Source organism: Petromyzon marinus, assembly GCF_048934315.1.
Source record: "Petromyzon marinus isolate PM22_M1 ecotype Great Lakes invasive population chromosome 78 unlocalized genomic scaffold, UKy_Petmar_22M1.pri1.0 chr78_unloc.1, whole genome shotgun sequence".
Taxonomy (NCBI): domain Eukaryota; kingdom Metazoa; phylum Chordata; class Hyperoartia; order Petromyzontiformes; family Petromyzontidae; genus Petromyzon; species Petromyzon marinus.
In genome coordinates, this window is record NW_027422625.1 from 454,014 (window position 1) to 476,672 (window position 22,659).

Genomic DNA, 22,659 nt, shown 5'->3' on the forward strand with positions numbered 1-22,659 from the left:
ACACACACACTGTACACACACAGTGTACACACACAGTGTACACACACTGTACACACACGCACTGTACACACACACAGTGTACACACACACATTGTGTACACACACACATTGTGTACACACACACAGTGTACACACACACAAACAGTGTACACACTGTTTGTGTGTGTGTACACAATAATGTACACGTTGTTGCTGAGCTCACACACCCAAGGGGTCTCTGTTCAAGGGAGGGAGCAATGGAAAATGAATCTAAATCAACTTAAACTCCAACCACGTTCTGTGACGTCACCACTCAGCATTACCTCATCGGCGTGAAACGCCAGGGGGAGGTGTACCTCGCTAGTGACGTAATGTCACCAAGGCGTTCACCCCACCCCATCCAACGTGCCCTTGAGCGTGACGTCACTCTTGCCTGGGTCACTTTCGTTATCTGTTTAAGTACAATCCTTATTTGGGCACAGCTACTCACGGTGACTGGCGGCTCATTAACATAATGTATTCGTGAAAGCCGTTGCGAGTTTATTGCGACGAGATCGGCACCCACGCCCAATCCCTCCACTTATGGGCCAGGCTCATTAACATAAATTATTTAAGTCCCAGAGCCGCTGATTGTGGGAGGGGCGTGTCTTGTTCCCCGCAAGTGACGTCATGTCACCGCCTCCTGCCGCGTGACGTCACGAGGTAACCGGAATCTGCCGCTCCGCGCGTAAACTGAAATCCGAGGTGAGAAATTCTCATCGCGGTTGTGGTGATTGTTGTGTTTGTGGTGGTTGTTGTGGTGGTTGTTGTGTTTGTGGTGGTGTTTGTTGTTTACCGAGGTAGAGCCTCGCTTTCTCTCTCGTAGGGATGTCAATTGAGTAGCAGCGAGCTTGGAAGCGATGTCCAGGTTGGAACTTTACAGCGCTGGGCCTAAGCACGTGGCGTCTTGCCTCCTACTCTCGCCTGATCGCGTTTGTTCAATTCTCTCGCTTAGTTGAGCAATCTTCGTAAGAAAGTAATCAACCAGGCTATGCGTTACTTGTGTGTTGACCGACTCTCTGTGTTGCATTGCATTAGATTTCGTAATTGTACTCAGTTTCGATTTAAAGCTTTCGTGACTGCAATGATTCATCTTCTTTGGTTCTTTCGGTAAAGTCATGTAGAATGAGAATAAAATAATAAATTGATAAAATAAAATAACACAATAATATTCTCACGACGTTTCGGCCACAACACAAGTGGCCTTCATCAGGTGAAGGGACGAGACTGTCTGGTAGGACAGCGCTGGAGTGAAAGAGCCACGTTCAGATCACGACCTTTAAGCTGTGTGAGAGGAAACAAAGCGCCTTGACAAAGGAATTAGCATATAATTTAGCATTGAAATGGCTGAGTGATTAGCTTGTGACTGCGGATGTGTATGCTTTAACTTTTAACATAGCTATTTCTGTGACCAGTCACAAGCTAATCACTCAGCCATTTCAATGCAAAATTATATGCTAATTCCTTTGTCAAGGCGCTTTGTTTCCTCTCACACAGCTTAAAGGTCGTGATCTGAACGTGGCTCTTTCACTCCAGCGCTGTCCTACCAGACAGTCTCGTCCCTTCACCTGATGAAGGCCGCTTGTGTTGTGGCCGAAACGTCGTGAGAATATTATTGTGTTATTTTATTTTATCAATTTATTATTTTATTCTCATTCTACGTGACTTTACCGAAAGAACCAAAGAAGATGTACTCTGTTTGATTAAGTGTGCTTTCTCTCTCTCTCTGTGTGTGTCCTCGTGTTATTATTATTTACTGCAATTACCAAAGCTCCAAATCTCTCATTGACACAAGGCCGTAATTATAATATATTATAATATATATTATTATAATAATATATATATTATAATAATAATTATAATATATTATATTAATTATTATATATATTGGGGGACACAACCCTCCCAATTATCAAATATGCTCAAAATGTCCCCCCCCCCCCCCAATATATTGCTATAGCAATATACAATATATAATATTGCTATAAAAATGTTTTCTAAATAATAATTGCTATGCTATGTTAATAAAAAGAACAATTTGCTAAACCTTGGCCACAAAATCTGGACTTGTCTTCATATAACAATGCATAGATTTCTGTTTATATGATTGCTTTATGAATCCCTAATCTCTGCCATTACATACTATGAAAGAAGAAAAGGTGTAAAAAGTAAAAACAGAGCAATGTAATACAATACACTCTTATACATTATTGTATCAAGTAAAATAAATTCCATCCCATGTGTTGGTGAATTTTAAAAATATTTTATGCAGGAAAATGGCAGGAAATTAGTTTTCAAATTTTTATTTTTTTCTGGGGGGGGGACCCCAGACCCCCTGGAAGATTTGGTCCCCCCCAATGTTGACTCCATGACTACGGCCTTGCATTGACTTGCTAATTTCTCTACCCTCCCCCTCTCTCTATTTAAGGCCTCGACACAGAGGCGTTGTTTCTCTGTGTGCCTATGTGTGTGTCTCTCTCTGTGTGTCTCTGTGTTATCTCTCTCTGTCTCCGTGTCTGTGTTTTGTCTCTCTCTCAAATTGAGCAATCTTTGGAAGAACGTTATCAACCAGGTGGGGTGTTGTTGACTGTTACCTTAGCCGACTCTCTGTGTTGTTATTGCATTACGTTTCTAAGTTTAACTAGGTTTAATTTCTCTTTCACTTGTACCTGATGATGATTGCTTGTGTTGCAATCGAAATGTCGCACGCTATTTGCGCACAGCGTTGGTGTACGGTGCTTTTTGTGGAATATTTTGCTGTTTTTCCCTGGGTTTTCTGTTTGCAGAGTCACATTGTCACTTCAAGATGTTTTCTTGTTCATGTTTAAGTTTTTTGATTGTTGCAGTTGCACCCGATTCAAGAGCCGAATGGCTCACAGGGCTATACCAAATAAATGAAACTGAAACTATTATTTAATTTATTTATTTTTTCTACGTGACTTTACTGAAAGAACCAAAGAGAATCTTGCTTTAGTTTAAATTTCTCTTCACCTGGCTCGCTACTCTGTAACTTTGTTTTAAATATTCACAGTCTTATTTTTATTTTTTTACCAGGCCACGCCCACGTTGAGCTGGTGAAACCGCTCTTGTTTTCAGAAGCGACCTGCCCACAACAACAATAACAACAAGGTGGGGCTTGTCAACAGCGTGGCGGTGTTCACTCTAGACGTGTGGCGGTGTTCACTCTGGGCGCGTGGCGGTGTTCACTCTAGACGCGTGGCCGTGTTCACTCTAGACGCGTGGCGGTGTTCACTCTAGACGCGTGGCGGTGTTCACTCTAGACGCGTGGCGGTGTTCACTCTAGACGCGTGGCGGTGTTCACTCTAGACGCGTGGCGGTGTTCACTCTAGACGCGTGGCGGTGTTCACTCTAGACGTGTGGTGGTGTTCACTCTAGACGTGTGGTGGTATTCACTCTAGATGCATGGTGGTGTTCACACTCTACATGTGGAGGGGAAACCCGGGTATTGGGTAGGAAATCCACGCAACCACGGGGAGAGAGAGAGAGACACGCAGCCTCGGCTGTGTTGATTGATCCTCAATGAATTACTTGGTGGGGTGAGGAACCATTAATACTGAGCAGGTGAAGGTGGCCAGGCGTGGGTCTGGACACACCACCACCTGTGAACCATGCCAGTGTGTGACAGTGGTGGAGCCAGTGGGGGTGGGGTGGCACGTTCCTCCCCAACAATCCGATTGAAATCCCTAATTTTGATAGGATCATTGGGGTTTATTAGTAACTAGCTTCACTTCCCAGCTTCGCCCAGGACTCGGATTCTTGTCTTGGATAAATTTTAAATTTCATATTCCCTTATCTTTCATTGAAAAACCCTGAAAAAATTGATGCTTGCAAGAAAGAAAAAAGCAGAAACAAATCAGGTTTCCTAAATCGGATGTTTTCACTCAAGGAAATTCAACCTTAACCCACTTCTACGTGAGGTCGATTTTGGCCACTCGGGAAGGGAATGACGTAGCGAGCTGAAAATAGTCGCGTTCACTTAGAAATTCCAAACAGCAGAAGCTGTGAAAATTTCATGACGCCAGATCTCAGCGTTGGAGAGGTTTTGCTGCTTCACACAAACAAGCTGATGTAATTTCTGCTTCATATTTAAGATAGCAGTTCTACCCGTTCTTCGCACGGATTTGTATTGAGACTCCGAGAAACCAATGGCTTCATCGGCCAGGAGCGAAGCGCCACCTAAAATCTCCCGGTACGCTGTTAACAGCTCTAGAAGTACGGCGCGCGAAGAGGCATATGGAAGGGGTAAGCATTGCAGAGCGCTTAACTCAGGTGTGTTGCGGGTTGACGTCACACACTCCATGGTCATTTCCCCCACTCCTCCCCCAAAATGACAAAGTTTATTTTCATACTTTTTACATTGTGTACAGTATGGAACCTCGCCACATGCCAAATTTCAAGTGTGTAGCCTGTTGGGAAGTTTGCTAAACATTTCGAACAGACACACGTATCCACACATTTCCCTTTTATATATAGATAAATCAGCATTTTGCGACCCCCACTGCCACCGTGTGACATATTATTACGTGCCAGGACTCCATAATTGGCAATAATTAATGGCAAAGCAGTTACAAACGACTCACAGAATTGTGCAGTTGCGTCTACAGTACACGACTTCCCTGATGACAAACACCTTCAGCGAGCGCGATGCCGATCACCCGCGTTGAATCAAAAGCAAGGGACAAGTCCTTACTTACTAACAACTCCTTACTTACTAACAACTCCCAACATTTTTCATTGCTGAAGGGGTTGCCCCATCTACCTGAAAATCCTGGCTCCACCTCTGAGTGTGTGACAGGGTCAAGTTTGTATTTGCATTAAAGTCTTTGTAAGAATGGAGTCAGGAAGTTATCACATAACACGTGCAGCTGAAGTCGGAACTGTTCATCCCAGCATTCAAGGACATCTGTGCCTGGCTTCACACCTCTAAGTTGCGATTGAACATTAATTTATGCATTTCTGCATAACACAAATAGTATTATTTTCAACACCCTTTGCTATGTCAGCTGAATTTAGCTTTAATAAATATTCCTTTTGAAGCCAGAAAGCCGAAATTGTTTGCTCGGAGTTTTGGGTTAACATTCATTTTGAAGATACGAGGGCTTCCAGGCACGATTGTGACATTTGCCCACTCATTGTGTGCCATAACAGCCCGTGTGATGAATTTGGGACGCTTTTTCACTATATCATGAATATATGAATAAGTATAGACATGTAAGTCACGTGTGACTGTGTGTATGCATTCCTCTGTGCATCGATACTGACGTGTAGATGGTGTGGATATTTTTTTCTCTCTCTGCAGCTGTCGCTTCCTCTGCAGAATTTGTCTGATGGAGCAAAGGCACTCGGCGCGGCTCGGTGCAAAAAGGCAGCAATGCGACCGGCGTGAAAACAGCCCGGATCGTACTGGAGATTTGACACGGCACCAGAGAACTCACACAGGAGATGAACCCTTCAAGTGCAGTGTGTGTGGGAAGGCGTTTACACAGTCATCAAATCTTCATGTACACCAGAGAACACACACGGGAGAGAAACCCTTCAAGTGCAGTGTGTGTGGGAAGGCGTTTGCACAGTCATCTACTCTTGTAGCACACCAGAGAACACACACAGGAGAGAAACCCTTCAAGTGCACTCTGTGCAGGAAGGCGTTTTCAAATTCATCTACTCTTGTAACACACCAGAGAACACACACGGGAGAGAAACCCTTCAAGTGCACTCTGTGCGGGAAGGCGTTTGCACAGTCATCTCCTCTTGTAACACACCAGAGAACACACACGGGAGAGAAACCCTTCAAGTGCACTCTGTGCGGGAAGGCGTTTTCAGATTCATCTACTCTTGTAACACACCAGCGAACACATACGGGAGAGAAACCCTTCAAGTGCAGTGTGTGTGGGAAGGCGTTTGCACAGTCACCAAATCTTAATGTACACCAAAGAACACACAAGCATCAGAAGATCCACAAGGAGTGGAGTCTGAAATCATCTTGTGGAAGTCAAAGTGCCGCAATGAGCCCACCCCTCATGAAACAAGAACCGGAAGAAAATCCCAGCCTGGACACTTTTAAAGGTATCGAGGTAAAATATGAAGAGGTGAAGGTGAAATGTGAAGAAGTGATGGTGAAGAGCGAAGAAGTGAAGGTAAAATGTGAAGATGAAGATTCAACTCCAAAATCGGACCTTCACATCGATGGAGGCAACGTGAAGCAGGAGGAGAATTCTGACTGTGAGGCAGAGCGAGGCAACTCCCAGCAGTTTGTGGAAGTGGAGGTGTGGGTGGACTTCCTCCGAGACAATACAAAGTCAAATGGAGACCCGGTAGATGTGTAAGCTGGAGACGATGTCGCTCCAATAGATGCACCTTTGTCACAGGCCTTTAATGACAAGAATGTGAAGTTGAACACTCAATTCCTAGGATCAACCTGCAGCGTAACAGTGGCCAGTCTTTGTGGACCTGTTGGTTGGATAGATCTCTAACCAGGAGCGAAAGCCAATAAGCTCTGAAGCGTTGACTATGTTATCATAATTGCATTTATATGGTGCTTGCTTAATCGCCTCGGCAACTCGGAGTTTTGTGTCGTATCTCGTCTCAAACACTCGAAGAGCATCCCCAAGTAGCAGCTGCCCCTGTGTGGCACAAGGTGGTGGTCCTGCACGGGCCTGCATGTGGACAAGAGCCTGTCAGTAGGGGGCGATGGTTAATGTGGCATCTCAGTTGTGGAGTTTGTGGGTAATGTTTAGAATCTGATCAATTTTGACCCAAACGCCAGCATGCAATGGCCTACTCGTTTTGAATGACACAATAATATGTTGTACATACACTGTTAAGCAGACGGTGTGTATTTTTGTAAATATCTTCATGTTCATACGATGTAACCTGATACAGCATATTTCAGTGCAGTAATACAATTTAGTTAAAATGACTCAATAATTTATAATTAATGCTTGTCTGATTGAGTGCCTACATGTAACATTTTGTCTATAAGGATCAAACATTGAATAAGTGATGTTAGGACAAATTGTTTTTTGGAAGTAACCTGTACAGATAACTCAGGTGAGACTCATTGTTCTTGTGATACAGGTCAAAGGGTATTTTTGTGTTTTCAGGAAGCATCTCCCTCTGGATGAACTCATTGTCTTTGAAATAGGGAGCACACTCGGATCATTCATCAGTTACAAGGCATACCACTCAAAAGTTACGTGTAGAGGAGATACATTCTCGACAACACGAATTATAATTTTGTATTACGTGTTGACGTAGATTTTGTCTAACTAGGACAAGAAATGGTCCTTGCTGATTAACGTCTGGATGTCCGTAACGGTTGAAGCAAGCCCGGCTGCTGTTGAGACGCTGTGCACCAATAAGGGTCCACATGTGGCTTGCACTGAATCAATGATGCACTCCCAGAAGGCTGTGCTAGTTATAGGTTGTGTAAAACATTCCTTTGTTCCGTGGAGAGATCAATAAATGAAAGATGTCGTGTCTGTTGATCTGCTTCATAGCAAGGAGGTAATTTTAAGAGCACATTTGGAATGCATTTTTGGTACAGATTTGTATTCGGTTACAAGGCAGAGCACATCCAGTAGATACATTCTCCACAACAACACTCATTAGAATTAGATAATTGTATTTCTTCATTGAAAGCTTATTAATTGAAATGGACATTTCGTGTGAATTTCCTCTCGTCGTTAAGTAGATGGCCTTGCCGGGGGTTCGGTTCGATGCGGACTTTCACCTGGTTGGGATCGCGGGATCGAGATGAGGCGACACAGAGCTGGCCGTGTGAGAAGACCGCCGTCTGCAGATCGATTCCAGCACGATCGAACGTCTGTCCCTGCGCCTCCGTCATTCATGCAGGGGGCGCGTAGGTGTGCAGCGTTCGTCACGAAGTTGTGCGTAAGCGCCATAACCAGGTGCTGTAAGCTGACCTGCCACCACGTTCACGGGTCAACAGGGAGCAGCCGAGAGAGAGAGCGAGGTGCGTAGGGGTCGACCAAAGGTTAAACCCCTGCTCCCCCCCCCACCCCCCGTGACCGGAGACTAACACCCCTGACCCCCCACCCGTCCCTAAGGCCCCTTAAGATAAGACCTTCCAGAAGGTTCTGAGAGGGGGGGTCAGGAGGGGATGGATGACCTTGACCTGGGGTTAAAAGCCCACCCCTTTGGACGGGCTGGGCAGTGTTCACCAACTCAAGCCTGAAGACATCCGAAGACCTGAAGACTGGACCAGCACCTGGGGACCCTCAACCGAGGCTCTTGTTAGAGCCGGGTTGTAGCGGACCAGAGGTGAGCTCCCGTACCCTGGCTGGAACGGGTCGTCCAGTCTTCCCTTAACGCCGGGCTAAGGGACCCGTGGGTAGCAGAGCCCGGAGTGTACAGGCTGCGATAGAAGGGAGGCTTCGATTTAAAGCTTTTGTGACTGCAAGGATTCATCTTCTTTGGTTCTTTCGGTAAAGTCACGTAGAATGAGAATAAAATAATTGATAAAATAGCACAATAAAAATTCTCACGACATTTCGGCCACAACACAAGCGGCCTTCAAAACGAACAAAATCATCTAATTCAACAGCATTAATTGATCAGACCAAAGAGTTATCGTTGAAACCCTCTGCTGCCAGACCACCAAGATTATATGGCCTTCCAAAGATACACAAAGAAGATACACCCCTTCGTCCCATCGTCTCTACTATCAACTCCCCCACCTATAAACTGGCACATTTTCTTACTGATATACTGCGACCTTTCACTGGAAAAACCACCTCTGCGGTACTAAATTCTACTCACCTGGTATCAACAATCAAAGGCATTTCCCTGTCCCCAGACGACCTGCTTGTCAGTTTTGATGTAGTTTCCTTATTCACCAAGGTTCCTGTACCTGACACCATTGCAATCATTGAAGACTTGGTTCATCAAGGACTAAACACTGAGGTACCCCCCCTGGTGAGACACTGTTTAACCAATACATACTTCACTTGGAATGGAACTTTCTACAAACAAACTGAGGGCACCCCAATGGGCTCCCCCCTTTCTCCAGTTATAGCTAACATTTTCATGGAGAAATTTCAGACTGACGCCATCCAGACTGCCACTCTGCGCCCAACCTTATGGAAGAGGTACGTGGATGACACGTTTGTCATCTGGCCACATGGCCGGCCTGCTCTAGACCAATTCTTCGACCACATCAATTCCATACACCCAGCCATCAGATTTACCATGGAAGTCGAAATAGATGGCAAGATACCTTTTTTGGATGTCCTAATTAAAAAGAGACCTGATGGTTCAATGAGCCACTCTGTCTACAGGAAAGCTACCCATACGGATGCTTATCTGAAACCGGATTCCCACCACCATCCATCACAGAAGAATTCTCTCATCAAGACTGTATCATAGAGCCCAATGCATATCCGACCAGGAACACAAGCAGTGAACTCAAGCACGTACACCAAGCTCTTAGGGCTAATGGTTACTCCGACTATACAATCCGCAAAGCTATCACTCAAACCATGAAGAAGAACCCTCTTGAGGAGCCTTTCAAAACCATCACTTTACCCTACATTGCTGGGATCACAAAAAAGATCTCCAAAATCTTGAATAAACACAAGATCCAGGTCCGTTGCAACACATTACATAAAATCCGTGATCTGGTTCCGTCTGTAAAAGATGTGATTCCGGACATACAATACCCTGGTGTCTACAAACTAAGTTGCCTCTGTGGTAGTAGTTACATTGGAGAAACCAAACGCCATGTCTCGGACCGCATTCGTGAACACAAAGCAGACCTTAAACACGGTAGGACCAACACCTCGGCTGTAGCAGATCATTGTTCTAATTCAGTAGGCTCACATGCCATTGACTTTTCCAAGACAGAGGTTCTTTGTAAGCCATCTGGCTTCCATGAGAGATTCGTTCATGAGGCTATCCACATATACAAGCACAGAGACAATTTCAACCGAGAAGATGGATTCTATCTTAGCAATCATTGGAAAGATTTGATAAACCATTTCAGTTCTTAATTGATTGTTCACGCTTACAGTGGCTTTCAGACAGCATACATTATAAAAAATTTCGTCTCCCCCCTCCTCTTTTCAAAATATAGATGGACTAGTCCTGGGTAAACTGCCAATCGCTGCGCGTGACGCTAACGTTTTTTATAAATAAATAAATGCGCCGTTTAAAAATAAATTTATGCAAACCAACACACCTGAAGATGACCGTTTGAGTTATGGTCGAAACGTCGTGAGAATGTTTTATTGTTTTATATATATATTATTATTTTGTTGTTTCTCTTCAACGTGACTTTACCGAAAAAACTAAGAATATGCAATGACCTGTGCGTTGTGAATGACACAACGCTGTTTTACAGCTGCCGTGAAACAGACTGCGCATATTGTGGTGAATGTTACTGGGGTAGCCAGATGTGTCTGTCGGATTTGAACCTTGAACCTCTGCCATAAATAGAGAATGTGCTACCATATTCTTGGTTCTTTCAGTAAAGTTACGCAAATAGAAAACAAAAAAGAAAAACATTTTTTGGGAAATAATAAATTGATGAAAAGATGCCATTGGTCAACTGACTGAGATGACTGCGTCCCCCCACAGTGTACACACACACAGTGTACACACACACACACACAGTGAACACACACAGTATACACACACACAGTGTACACACACACACTGTGAACACACACAGTATACACACACACAGTGTACACACACACAGTGTACACACACACACAGTGTACACACACAATGTACACACACACAGTGTACACACACACACACAGTGTACACACACACACAGTGTATACACACAGTGTACACACACACACAGTGTATACACACAGTGTACACACACACACAGTGTACACACACACACAGTGTACACACAGTGTACACACACACAGTGTACACACACACAGTGTACACACAGTGTACACACACACAGTGTACACAGTGTACACACACAGCGTACCCACACACAGTGTACATACACACACAGTGTACACACACACACAGTGTACACACACACACTGTGTGTGTACACAATAATGCCCACGTTGTTGTTGCTGAGCTCACACACCCAAGGGGTCTCTGATCAATGGAGGGAGCAATGGAAAATGAATCCTGCTCTGTGACGTCACCGTCACCACTCAGCATTACCTCATCGGCGTGAAACGCCAGGGGGAGGTGTACCTCGCTAGTGACGTCATGTCACCAAGGTGTTCACCCCACCCCGTCCACCGTGCCCTTGAGCATGACGTCACCTCTGCCTGAGTCACTTCCGTTGTCTGTTCAAGTACAATCCTTATTTGGGCAAAGTTACTCCAACGTAATTTATTTAAATTAAGACCCGCTCGTTGCGAGAGGGGAGTGTCTTGTTCCCCGCAAGTGACGTCATGTCACCTCCTGCTGCCACGTGACGTCACGAAGTAACAGGAATCTGCCGCTCCGCGCGTGAACTGAAATCCGAGGTGAGAAATTCTCATCGCGGTTGTGGTGGTTGTGGTTGTTGTGGTGGTTGTGGTGGTTGTTGTGGTGGTTGTTGTTGTGGTGGTTGTGGTGGTTGTTGTGGTTGTTGTGTTTGTGGTGGTGGTTGTTGTGGTGGTGGTTGTGGTGGTTGTTGTGGTGGTTGTTGTTGTGGTGGTTGTTGTGGTGGTTGTTGTTGTTGTGGTGGTTGTTGTTGTGGTGGTGGTTGTTGTTGTGGTGGTTGTGGTGGTGGTTGTTGTGGTTGTGGTGGTGGTTGTTTGAGTAGCAGCAAGCTTGGAAGCGATGTCCAGGTTGGAACTTTACAGCGCTGGGCCTAGCCACGTGGGATCTTGCCTCCTGCCCTCGCCTGATCGCGTTTGCTTCAATTCTCTCGCTTAGTTGAGCAATCTTCGTAAGAAAGTAATCCACCAGGCTATGCGTTACTTGTGTGTTGACCGACTCTCTGTGTTGCATTACATTTCCTAATTGTACTCAGTTTTATTAAGTGTGCTTTCTCTCTGTGTGTGTGCTCGTTTTATTATTATTTACTGCAGTCACCAAAGTTCCAAATCTCTCATTGACACAAGGCCGTAATTATAATATATTATAATAATTATAATATCTTATAATTATTATAATATATATTGGGGGACATAACCCTCCCAATTATCAAATATGCTCAAAATGTCCCCCCCCCAATATATTGCTATAGCAATATATATAATATAATATTGCTATAAAAATGTTTTCTAAATAATAATTGCTCTGCTATGTTAATAAAAACAACAATTTGCTATACCTTAGCCACAAAATCTGGACTTGTCTTCATATAACAATGCATAGATTTCTGTTTATATGATTGTGTTGTACTTTATGAATCCCTGATCTCTGCCATTACATACTATGAAACAAGAAAAGTTAAGTTAAAACAGAGCAATGTAATACAATACAATATTAGACATGATTGTATCAAATAATACAAAATCCATCCCATGTGTTAGTGAAATTTGTTAATATTTTACGCAGGAAATAAGTTTTCAAATTTACATTTTTTTCTGGGGGGGGGGGGGGGTTCCCAGACCCCCTGGAAGATTTGGTCCCCCCCAATGTTGACTCCATGGCTACGGCCTTGCATTGACTTGCTAACTTCTCTACCCCCGCTCTCTCTCTAAGGCCTCATCACAGAGGCGTTGTATCTCTGTGTGCCTATGTGTGTGTCTCTCTCTGTGTGTCTCTGTGTTATCTCTCTCTGTCTACGTGTCTCCGTGTCTGTGTTTTGCCTCTCTCTCAAATTGAGCAATCTTTAGAAGAACGTTATCAACCAGGTGGGGTGTTGACTGTTAGCCGACTCTCTGTGTTGTATTGCATTACGTTTCTAAGTTTACTAGGTTTGTTTTCTCTATCACTTGTACCTGATGATGATTGCTTGTGTTGCAATCGAAACGTTGTATGCTATTTGCATACAGCGATGGTGTACGGTGCTTTTTGTGGAATATTTAGCTGTTTTTCCCTGGATTTTCTGTTTGCAGAGTCACATTGTCACTTCAAGATGTTTTCTTGTTCATGTTTAAGTTTTTTGATTGTTGCAGTTGCACCCGATTCAAGAGCCGAATGGCTCACAGGGCTATACTAAATAAATGAAACTGAAACTATTATTTAATTTATTTATTTATTTCTACTTGACTTTACCGAAAGAACCGAAGAGAATCTTGCTTTAGTTTAAATTTCTCTTCACCTGGCTCGCTACTCTGTAACTTTGTTTTAAATATTCACAGTCTTATTTTTATTTTTTTACCAGGCCACGCCCGCGTTGAGCTGCTGTACCGCTCTTGTTTTCAGAAGCGACCTGCCCACAACAACAATAACAACAAGGTGGGGCTTGTCAACAGCGTGGCGGTGTTCACTCTAGACGTGTGGCGGTGTTCACTCTGGACGCGTGGCGGTGTTCACTCTAGACGCGTGGCGGTGTTCACTCTAGATGCGTGGCGGTGTTCACTCTAGATGCGTGGCGGTGTTCACTCTAGACACGTGGCGGTGTTCACTCTAGACGCGTGGCGGTGTTCAATCTAGACGCGTGGCAGTGTTCACTCTAGACGCGTGGCGGTGTTCACTCTAGACGTGTGGCGGTGTTCACTCTGGATGCATGGCAGTGTTCACTTTGGGCGCGTGGCCGTGTTCACTCTCTACATGTGGAGAGGAAACCCCGGGGATCGGGAAGGAAATCCATGCGACTACGGGGAGAGTGAGAGAGACAGGCAGCCTCGGCTGTGTTGATTTATCCTCAATGAATTACTTGGTGGAGTGAGGAAGCATTAATACTGAGCAGGTGAAGGTGGCCAGGCGTGGGTCTGGACACACCACGACCTGTGAATCATGCCAGTGTGTGACAGTGGTGGAGCCAGTGGGGGTGGGGTGGCACGTTCCTCCCCAACGATCCGATCGAAATCCCTAATTTCGATCGGATCCTTGGGGTTTATTAGTAACTAGCTTCACTACCCGGCTTCGCCCGGGACTTGGATTCTTGTCTTGGATACATTTCATATGCCCTTATATTTCACTGAAAAACCCGGAAATGTTGATGCTCGCACAAAGGAAAAAAGCCGAAACAAATCAAGTAACCTAAATCGGATGTTTTCACTCAAGGAAATTTAACCTTAATCCACTTCTACACAAGGTCGATTTTGGCCACTCGGGAAGGGAATGACGTGGCGAGCTGAAAATAGTCGCGTTCACTTAGAAATTCCAGACAGCATGAGCTGTGAAAATTTCATGACGCCAGAGCACAGCGTTGGAGAGGTTTTGCTGCGTCACACAAACAGGTGTAATGTTCTGCTTTATATTTAAGATAGCCGTTGTACCCGTTCTTCGCACGGATATGTATTGAAACTCCGAGAAGCCAATGGCTTCATCAGCCAGGAGCGAAGCGCCACCTAAAATCTCCCTGCACGCTGTTAACACCTCCTAGAAGTACAGCGCACGAAGAGCCATATGGTAGGGGTAAACATTACAGAGCGCTTAACTCAGGTGTGTTGCGGGTTGACTCCACAAACGTCATGGTCATTCCCCCACCCTCCTCCCCCTCCCCCCCCCCAGAATTTAAAAGTCTATTTTTATTATTTTTACGTTGTGTACAATATGGAACCTACCGACATGCCAAGTCTCATGTGTGTAGCATGTTGGGAAGTTTGCTAAACATTTCGAACAGACACACATATCCACACATTTCCCTTTCATGTATATAGATAAATCAGCATTTTGCGACCCCCACTGCCACCGTGTGGCATATTATTACGTGCCAGGGACTCTATGAGAGGACAACAGTCCGAGTCCATAATTGGCAATAATTAACGGCAAAGCAGTTACAAGCGACTCACAGAATTGTGCGCAGTTGCGTATACAGTACACGACTTCCCTGATGGCAAACACCTTCAGCGAGCGTGATGCCTTTCACACGCATTGATTAAAAAGCAAGGGACAAGTCAAATTTTGATTTAAAGCTTTCGTGACTGCAGTAATTCATATTCTTAGTGCTTTCGGTAAAGTCACGTTGAAGGGAAACAAAATACTAATATATATAAAATAATAAAAATTCTCACGACGTTTCGACCATAACACAACCGTTTGTGTTATGGTCGAAACGTCGTGAGAATTTTTATTGTTTTATATATATTTTATTATTTTATTGTTTCCCTTCAACGTGACTTTACCGAAAGAGCTAAGAATATAAGGGACAAGTCCTTAGTAACAACTCCTTACGAACAACTCCCTACTTACTAACAACTCCCTACTAACAACTCTTTACGTACTAACAACTCCCTACTTACTAACAACTCCTTACTTACTAACAACTCCTTACTTACTAACAACTCTTTACTTACTAACAACTCCTTACTAACAACTCTCTACTTACTAACAACTCCTCTCATTTTTCATTGCTGGAGGGGTTGCCCCCCCTACCTGAAAATCCTGGCTCCACCTCTGAGTGTGTGACAGTGTCAAGTTTGTATTTGCAGTAAAGTCTATTAACTCTATTAGAGTATGGCGGTTATCGCAAAACAGTAGTTTATTTAGTTTTTCTCCGGAACTCTTTGTAAGAATGCAGTCAGGAAGTTATCACATCAAACGTGCAGCTGAAGTCGGAACTGTTCATCCCAGCATTCAAGGACATCTGTGCCTGGCTTCACACCTCTAAGTTGCAATTGAACATTAATTTATGCATTTCTGCATAACACAAATAGTATTATTTTCAACACCCTTTGCTATGTCAGCTGAATTTAGCTTTCATAAATGTTCCTTTTGAAGTCAGAAAGCCGAAATTGTGTGCTCGGAGTTTTGGGTTAACATTCATTTTGAAGATACGAGGGCTTCCAGGCACGATTGTGACATTTGCCCACTCATTGTGTGCCATAACAGCCCGTGTGATGAATTTGGGACGCTTTTTCACTACAACATGAATATATGAATAAGTATAGACATGTAAGTCACGTGTGACTGTGTGTATGCATTCCTCTGTGCATCGATACTGACGTGTAGATGGTGTGGATATTTTTTTTTCTCTCTGCAGCTGTCGCTTCCTCTGCAGAATTTGTCTCATGGAGCAAAGGCACTCGGCGCGGCTCGGTGCAAAAAGGCAGAAATGCGTCCGGCGTGAAAACAACCCAGATCGTACTGGAGATTTGACACGGCACCAGATAACTCGCACAGGAGATGAACCCTTCAAGTGCAGTGTGTGTGGGAAGGCGTTTACACAGTCATCAAGTCTTGTAGCACACCAGAGAACACACACGGGAGAGAAACCCTTCAAGTGTAGTGTGTGTGGGAAGGCGTTTGCACAGTCATCTACTCTTAAAAAACACCAGAGAACACACACGGGAGAAAAACCCTTCAAGTGCAGTGTTTGTGGGAAGGGGTTTGCGCAGTCATCTGTTCTTGTAACACACCAGAGAACTCACACGGGAGAGAAACCCTTTAAGTGCAGTGTGTGCGGGAAGGCGTTTGCACAGTCATCTGTTCTTGTAACACACCAGAGAACACACACGGGAGAGAAACCCTTCAAGTGCAGTGTGTGTGGGAAGGCGTTTACAGATTCATCTGCTCTTGTAGCACACAAGAGAACACACACGGGAGAGAAACCCTTCAAGTGCAGTGTGTGTGGGAAGGCGTTTGCACAGTCATGTACTCTTGTAGAACACCAGAGAACACACACGGGAGAAAAACCCTTCAAGTGCAGTGTGTGTGGGAAGGCATTTGCACATTCATCAAATCTTCATGTACACCAGAGATCTCAAAAGCATCAGAAGATCCACAAGGAGTGGAGTCTGAAATCAGCTTGTGAAAGTCAAAGTGCCGCAATGAGCCCATCCCTCATGAAACAAGAACCGGAAGAAAATCCCAGCCTGGACACTTTTAAAGGTATCGAGGTAAAATATGAAGAGGTGAAGGTGAAATGTGAAGAAGTGATGATGAAGAGCGAAGTAGTGAAGGTGAAATGTGAAGAAGTGATGGTGAAGAGCGAAGAAGTGAAGGTCAAATGTGAAGAAGTGATGGTGAAGAGCGAAGAAGTGAAGGTCAAATGTGAAGATGAAGATTCAACTCCAAAATCGGACCTTCACATCGATGGAGGCAACGTGAAGCAGGAGGATAATTCTGACTGAGGCAGAGCGAGGCAACTCCCAGCAGTTCGTGGAAGTGGAAGTGTGGGTGGACTTCCTCCGAGACAATACAAAGTCAAATGGAGACCCGGTAGATGTGTAAGCTTGAGACGATGTCGCTGCAATAGATGCACCTTTGTCACAGGCCTTTAATGACAAGAATGTGAAGTTGAACACTCAATTCCTAGGATCAACCAGCAGGGTAACAGTGGCCAGTCTTTGTGGACCTGTGGGTTGGGTAGATCTCTAACCAGGAGCGAATGCCAATAAGCTCCCAAGCGTTGACTATGTTATCATAATTGCATTTATATGGTGCTTGCTTTATCGCCTCTGGCAATTCGGAGTTTTGCGTCGTATCTCGTCTCAAACACTCGAAGAGCATCCCCAAGTAGCAGCTGCCCCTGTGTGGCACAAGGTGGTGGTCCTGCACGGGCCTGCATGTGGACAAGAGCCTGTCAGTAGGGGGCGATGGTTGATGTGGCATCTCAGTTGTGGAGTTTGTAGGTAATGTTTAGAATTTGGTACATTTTGACCCAGATGCCAGCAGGCAATGGTCTACTCGTTTTGAATGACACAATAGAATGTTGTATATACATTGTTAAGCATACGGTGTGTATGTTTTAAAATAGCTTCTTGTTAGTACGATGTAACCTGATGCAGTATATTTCAGTGCAGTATTTAAATTTTGTTAATATTCCTGTCAATAATTTAGAATGAATACTTGTCTGATTGTGTGCGTACATGTAACATTTTGCCTATGAGGGTCAAACATTGAATAAGTGATGCTTGGACAAAGTGTGTGTTTTGGAAGTAACCTGTACAGATAACTCGGGTGAGACTCATTGTTCTTGTGATACAGGTCAAAGGGTGTTTTTGTGTTTTCAGGAAGCATCTCCCTCTGGAGCAACTCATTGTTTTTTTAAATAGGCAGCACACTCGGATCATTTATCAGTTACAAGGCATACCACTCAAAAGTTACACATAGAGGAGATACATTCTCTACAACACGAATTATAATTTTGTATTACGTGTTGACGTAGGTTTTGTCGAATTAGCACGAGAAATGGTCCTTGCTGATTAACGTCTGGATGTTCACAACCAAGGGTTGGAGCAAGCCTGACCGCCTGCGGCGCCCCTCACAAACATTTACGGCCTTGAGCCAGGAAAGTCACAAAAATAATTGCACACGAACGACGCCTCCACGCAAGCTCCCGATGCTCCGTTTTTGAAGTTTGAAAATGAAACAACTTTGAATTGTATTATTTTTTTAAATTAGATAATTGTATTTCTTCATTAAAAGCTTATTCATTGAAAACGATATTTCGTGTGAATTTTCCTCTCGTCGTTAAGTAGGTGGCCTTGCCGGGGGTTTGGTTCGATGCGGACTTTCACCTGGTTGGGATCGCGGGATCGAGATGACGCGACACAGCTGGCCGTGCGACAAGACCGTCGTCTGCAGATCGAACGTCTGTCCCTGCGCCTCCGTCATTAATGCAGGGGGCGCATAGGTTTGCAACGCCTCCTGCATGAAAACTCTCTGCATGTGGAGTGGGATCCAGAGGGAAATCAACGCGACCACGGGGAGAGAGAGAGACACGCAAACTCCAAATATACAGCAAGCGTCAGGGTCGGGTTCGTACCCACGACTTCCTGTATGCCAGGAGAGGTAGTTAACATCTCACCACATGGAGAGAGAGACGCAGCCTCAGCGATGTTGATTGATCTTTAATTAATTACTTGGTGGAGTAAGGAAGCATTAATACTGAGTGGATGAAGGTGGCCAGGCATGCGTCTGGACACACCACCAACTGTTTACCATGCCAGTGTGTGACAGTGTGAAGTTTGCATTTTCAGTAAAGTCTATTAACTGTGTTGAGCACGGAGGTTATATCAAAACAGTTTATTTTAGTTTTCCTCTGGAACTCTTTGTAAGAATGGAGTCAGGAAGTTATCACAACACACGTGCAGCTGAAGTCGAAACTGTTCATCCAAGCATTCAAGGACATCTGTGCCTGGCTTCACACCTCTAAGTTGTGATTGAACATTCATTTATGCACTTCTGCATAACACATAGTATTATTTTCCACACCCTTTGCTATGTCACCTGAATTTAGCTTTATACATATTCCTTTTGAAGCCAGACAGCCGAAATTGTGTACTCGGAGTTTTGGGTTAACATTCATTTTGAAGATACGAGGGCTTCCAGGCACGTTTATGACCATTAGCCCTCTCGTGTGCCATAACAGCCCGTGTGATGAATTTGGGACACTTTTTCACTATATCATGAATATATGAATAAGTATAGACGTGTAAGTCACGTGTTACTGTGTGTATATGCATTCCTCTATGCATCGATCCTGACGTGTAGATTGTGTGGATATTTTGTTTCTGTCTGCAGCTGACGCTTCCTCTGTTGCTTCCTCTGCAGAATTTGTCTGATGGAGCAAAGGCACTCGGCGCAGCTCGGTGCAAAAAGGCATCAATGCGACCGTTGTGCATACAGCACGGATCGTACTGAACATTTGACACGGCACCAGAGAACACACACAGGAGAGAAACCCTTCAAGTGCAGTGTGTGTGGGAAGGCGTTTGCACAATCATCTACTCTTAAAAAACACCAGAGAACACACATGGGAGAGAAACCCTTCTTGTGCAGTGTGTGTGGGAAGGTGTTTACACATTCATTTAGTCTTGTAACACACCAGAGAACACACATGGGAGAGAAACCCTTCTTGTGCAGTGTGTGTGGGAAGGCGTTTGCACGTTCATCTACTCTTAAAAAACACCAGAGAACACACACGGGAGAGAAACCCTTCAAGTGCAGTGTGTGTGGGAAGGCGTTTGCACGTTCATCTACTCTTAAAAAACACCAGAGAACACACACGGGAGAGAAACCCTTCAAGTGCAGTGTATGTGGGAAGGCGTTTGCACAGTCATCTACTCTTAAAAAACACCAGAGAACACACACGGGAGAAAAATCCTTCAAGTGCAGTGTGTGTGGGAAGGCATTTGCACATTCATCAAATCTTCATGTACACCAGAGATCTCAAAAGCATCAGAAGATCCACAAGGAGTGGAGTTTGAAATCAGCTTGTGAAAGTCAAAGTGCCGCAATGAGCCAATCCCTCATGAAACAAGAACTGGAAGAAAATCCCAGCTTGGACACTTTTAAAGGGATCGAGGTGAAACATGAAGAGGTGAAGGTGAAATATGAAGAAGTGTTGGTGAAGAGCGAAGAAGTGAAGGTAAAATGTGAAGATGAAGATTCAACTCCAAAATCGGACCTTCACATCGATGGAGGCAACGTGAAGCAGGAGGAGAATTCTGACTGTGAGGCAGAGCGAGGCAACTCCCAGCAGTTTGTGGAAGTGGAAGTGTGGGTGGACTTCCTCCGAGACAATACAAAGTCAAATGGAGACCCGGTAGATGTGTAAGCTTGAGACGATGTCGCTCCAATAGATGCACCTTTGTCACAGCCCTTTAATGACATGAATGTGAAGTTGAACACTCAATTCTTAGGTGCAACCTGCAGGGTAAGAGCGGCCAGTCTTTGTGGAACTGTGGGTTGGGTAGATCTCTAACCAGAAGCGAGAGGCAGTAAGCTCCCAAGCATTCACTAGTCTAATAATTCCATTTATATGGTGCTTGCTTAATCGCCTCTGGCAATTCGGAGTTTTGTATCGTATCTCGTCTCAAACACTCGAAGAGCATCCCCAAGTAGCAGCTGCCCCTATGTGGCACAAGGTGGTGGCCCTGCACCGGCCTGCATGTGGACAAGAGCCTGTCAGTAGGGGGCGATGGTTGATGTGGCATCTCAGTTGTGGAGTTTGTAGGTAATGTTTAGAATTTGATACATTTTGACCCAGACGCCAGCATCCAATGGCCTACTCGTTTAGAATGACAATAGTATGTTGTACATACACTGTTAAGCAGACGGTGCGTATTTTTTAAAATATCTTCTTGTTAATACGATGTAACCTGATACAGCATAATTCAGTGCAGTAATACAATTTTGTTAAAATGACTCAATAATTTAGAATGAATACTTGTCTGATTGTGTGCGTATATGTAACATTTTGTCAATAAGGGTCATACATGAAATAAGTCATGTTAGGACAAAGTGTGTGCTTTGGATGTAACCTGTACAGACAACTCAGGTGAGACTCATTGTTCTTGTGATACAGGGCAAAAGGTATTTTTGTGTTTTCAGGAAGCATCTCCCTCTGGAGCAACTCATTGTCTTTGAAATAGGGAGCACACTCGGATCATTCATTAGTTACACGTAGAGGAGATACATTCTCGACAACACGAATTATAATTTTGTATTACGTGTTGACGTAGATTTTGTCTAACTAGGACTAGAAATGCTCCTTGCTGATTTAACGTCTGGATGTTCACAACCGAGGCATGAAGCAAGACTGACCGCCTGCGGCGCCCCTCACAACCATTTACGGCCTGGGGCCAGGAAAGTAACGAAAAAAAATTGCACATGAACGACGCCTCTACGCAGGCACCTGATGCTCCATTTGGAAGTTTTGAAATAACTTTGAATTGTATTATGTTTTGAATTAGATGATTGTATTTCTTCATTAAAAGCTTATTCATTTAAAACGACATTTCGTGTGAATTTTCTCTCGTTGTTAAGTAGATGGCCTTGCCGGGGGTTCGGTTCGATGCGGACTTTCACCTGGTTGGGATCGCGGGATCGAGATGAGGTGACACAGAGCTGGTCGTGCGAGAAGACCGCCGTCTGCAGATCGATTCCAACGCGATGGAACGTCTGTCCCTGCACCTCCGTCGTTCATGCAGGGGGCGCGAAGGTTTGTAGCGCCCCCTGCATGAAAACGACGGAACGTGCAGCGTTAGTCACGAAGTTGTGCGTAAGCGCCATAACAAGGCGCTGTAAGCTGACCTGCCACCACGTTCACGGGTCAACAGGGAGCAGCCGAGAGAGAGAGCGAGGTGCGTAGGGGTCGACCAAGGTAAACCCACGGCGCCCCCCCCCCCCCGTGACCGGGGACTAACACCCCTGACCCCCCCCCCCCCCGTCCCTATGGTCCCTTAAGATAAGACCTTCCAGAAGGTTCTGGGGGGTGGGGGGGGGTCAGGAGGGCAGGGGTGACCCCGACCTGGGGATAAAAGGCCGACCCTCTGGACGGTCCAGGCAGTGTTCACCAACTCAAGCCTGAAGACATCCGAAGACCTGAAGACTGGACCAGCACCCGGGGACCCTCAACCGAGGCTCTTATTAGAGCCGGGTTGTAGCGGACCAGAGGTGAGCTCCCGTACCCTGGCTGGGACGGGTCGTCCAGTCTTCCCTTAACGCCGGGCTAAGGGACCTGTGGGTAGCAGAGCCCGGAGTGTGCAGGCTGCGATAGAAGGGAGGCTGTCTCTCCCGGAGGCTATCGGGTGGAGGGGGCCGTACCCCTTCGTGTTACAGTAGTGTGTAGAGCCGAGTTCGAAAGAGTTATAATAAACGCGTTGCCTCAACCAGACGTCTCCATGT

General features: G+C 45.0%; 2 protein-coding genes across 3 annotated transcripts in view; both read left to right on the forward strand.

The window, feature by feature from the left end:
• Positions 1 to 200: 200 nt before the first annotated feature.
• LOC142908269 (uncharacterized) lies at positions 201 to 18,468 on the forward strand. The gene is made up of 4 exons (XM_076058746.1): positions 201 to 723; positions 3,073 to 3,147; positions 5,339 to 5,977; positions 16,202 to 18,468. The coding sequence occupies exons 3-4, from the start codon at positions 5,367 to 5,369 to the stop codon at positions 17,154 to 17,156; spliced, it is 1,566 nt and encodes a 521-aa protein (XP_075914861.1). The 5' UTR covers positions 201 to 723; positions 3,073 to 3,147; positions 5,339 to 5,366; the 3' UTR covers positions 17,157 to 18,468.
• LOC142908256 (uncharacterized) overlaps positions 10,974 to 22,659 on the forward strand; it is a 28,745-nt gene continuing 17,059 nt past the window's right edge. Inside the window, exons 1-3 of one of the 2 annotated variants that reach the window (XM_076058721.1) lie at positions 10,974 to 11,507; positions 13,301 to 13,374; positions 19,582 to 21,764. In XM_076058721.1, the coding sequence (XP_075914836.1) occupies positions 19,592 to 20,587 (996 nt within the window). In that variant the 5' untranslated portion in view covers positions 10,974 to 11,507; positions 13,301 to 13,374; positions 19,582 to 19,591 and the 3' untranslated portion in view covers positions 20,588 to 21,764. Of the gene's footprint in view, positions 11,508 to 13,300; positions 13,375 to 19,581; positions 21,765 to 22,659 lie in introns of those variants that run through there. The other variant, XM_076058719.1, reaches the window with a different exon arrangement.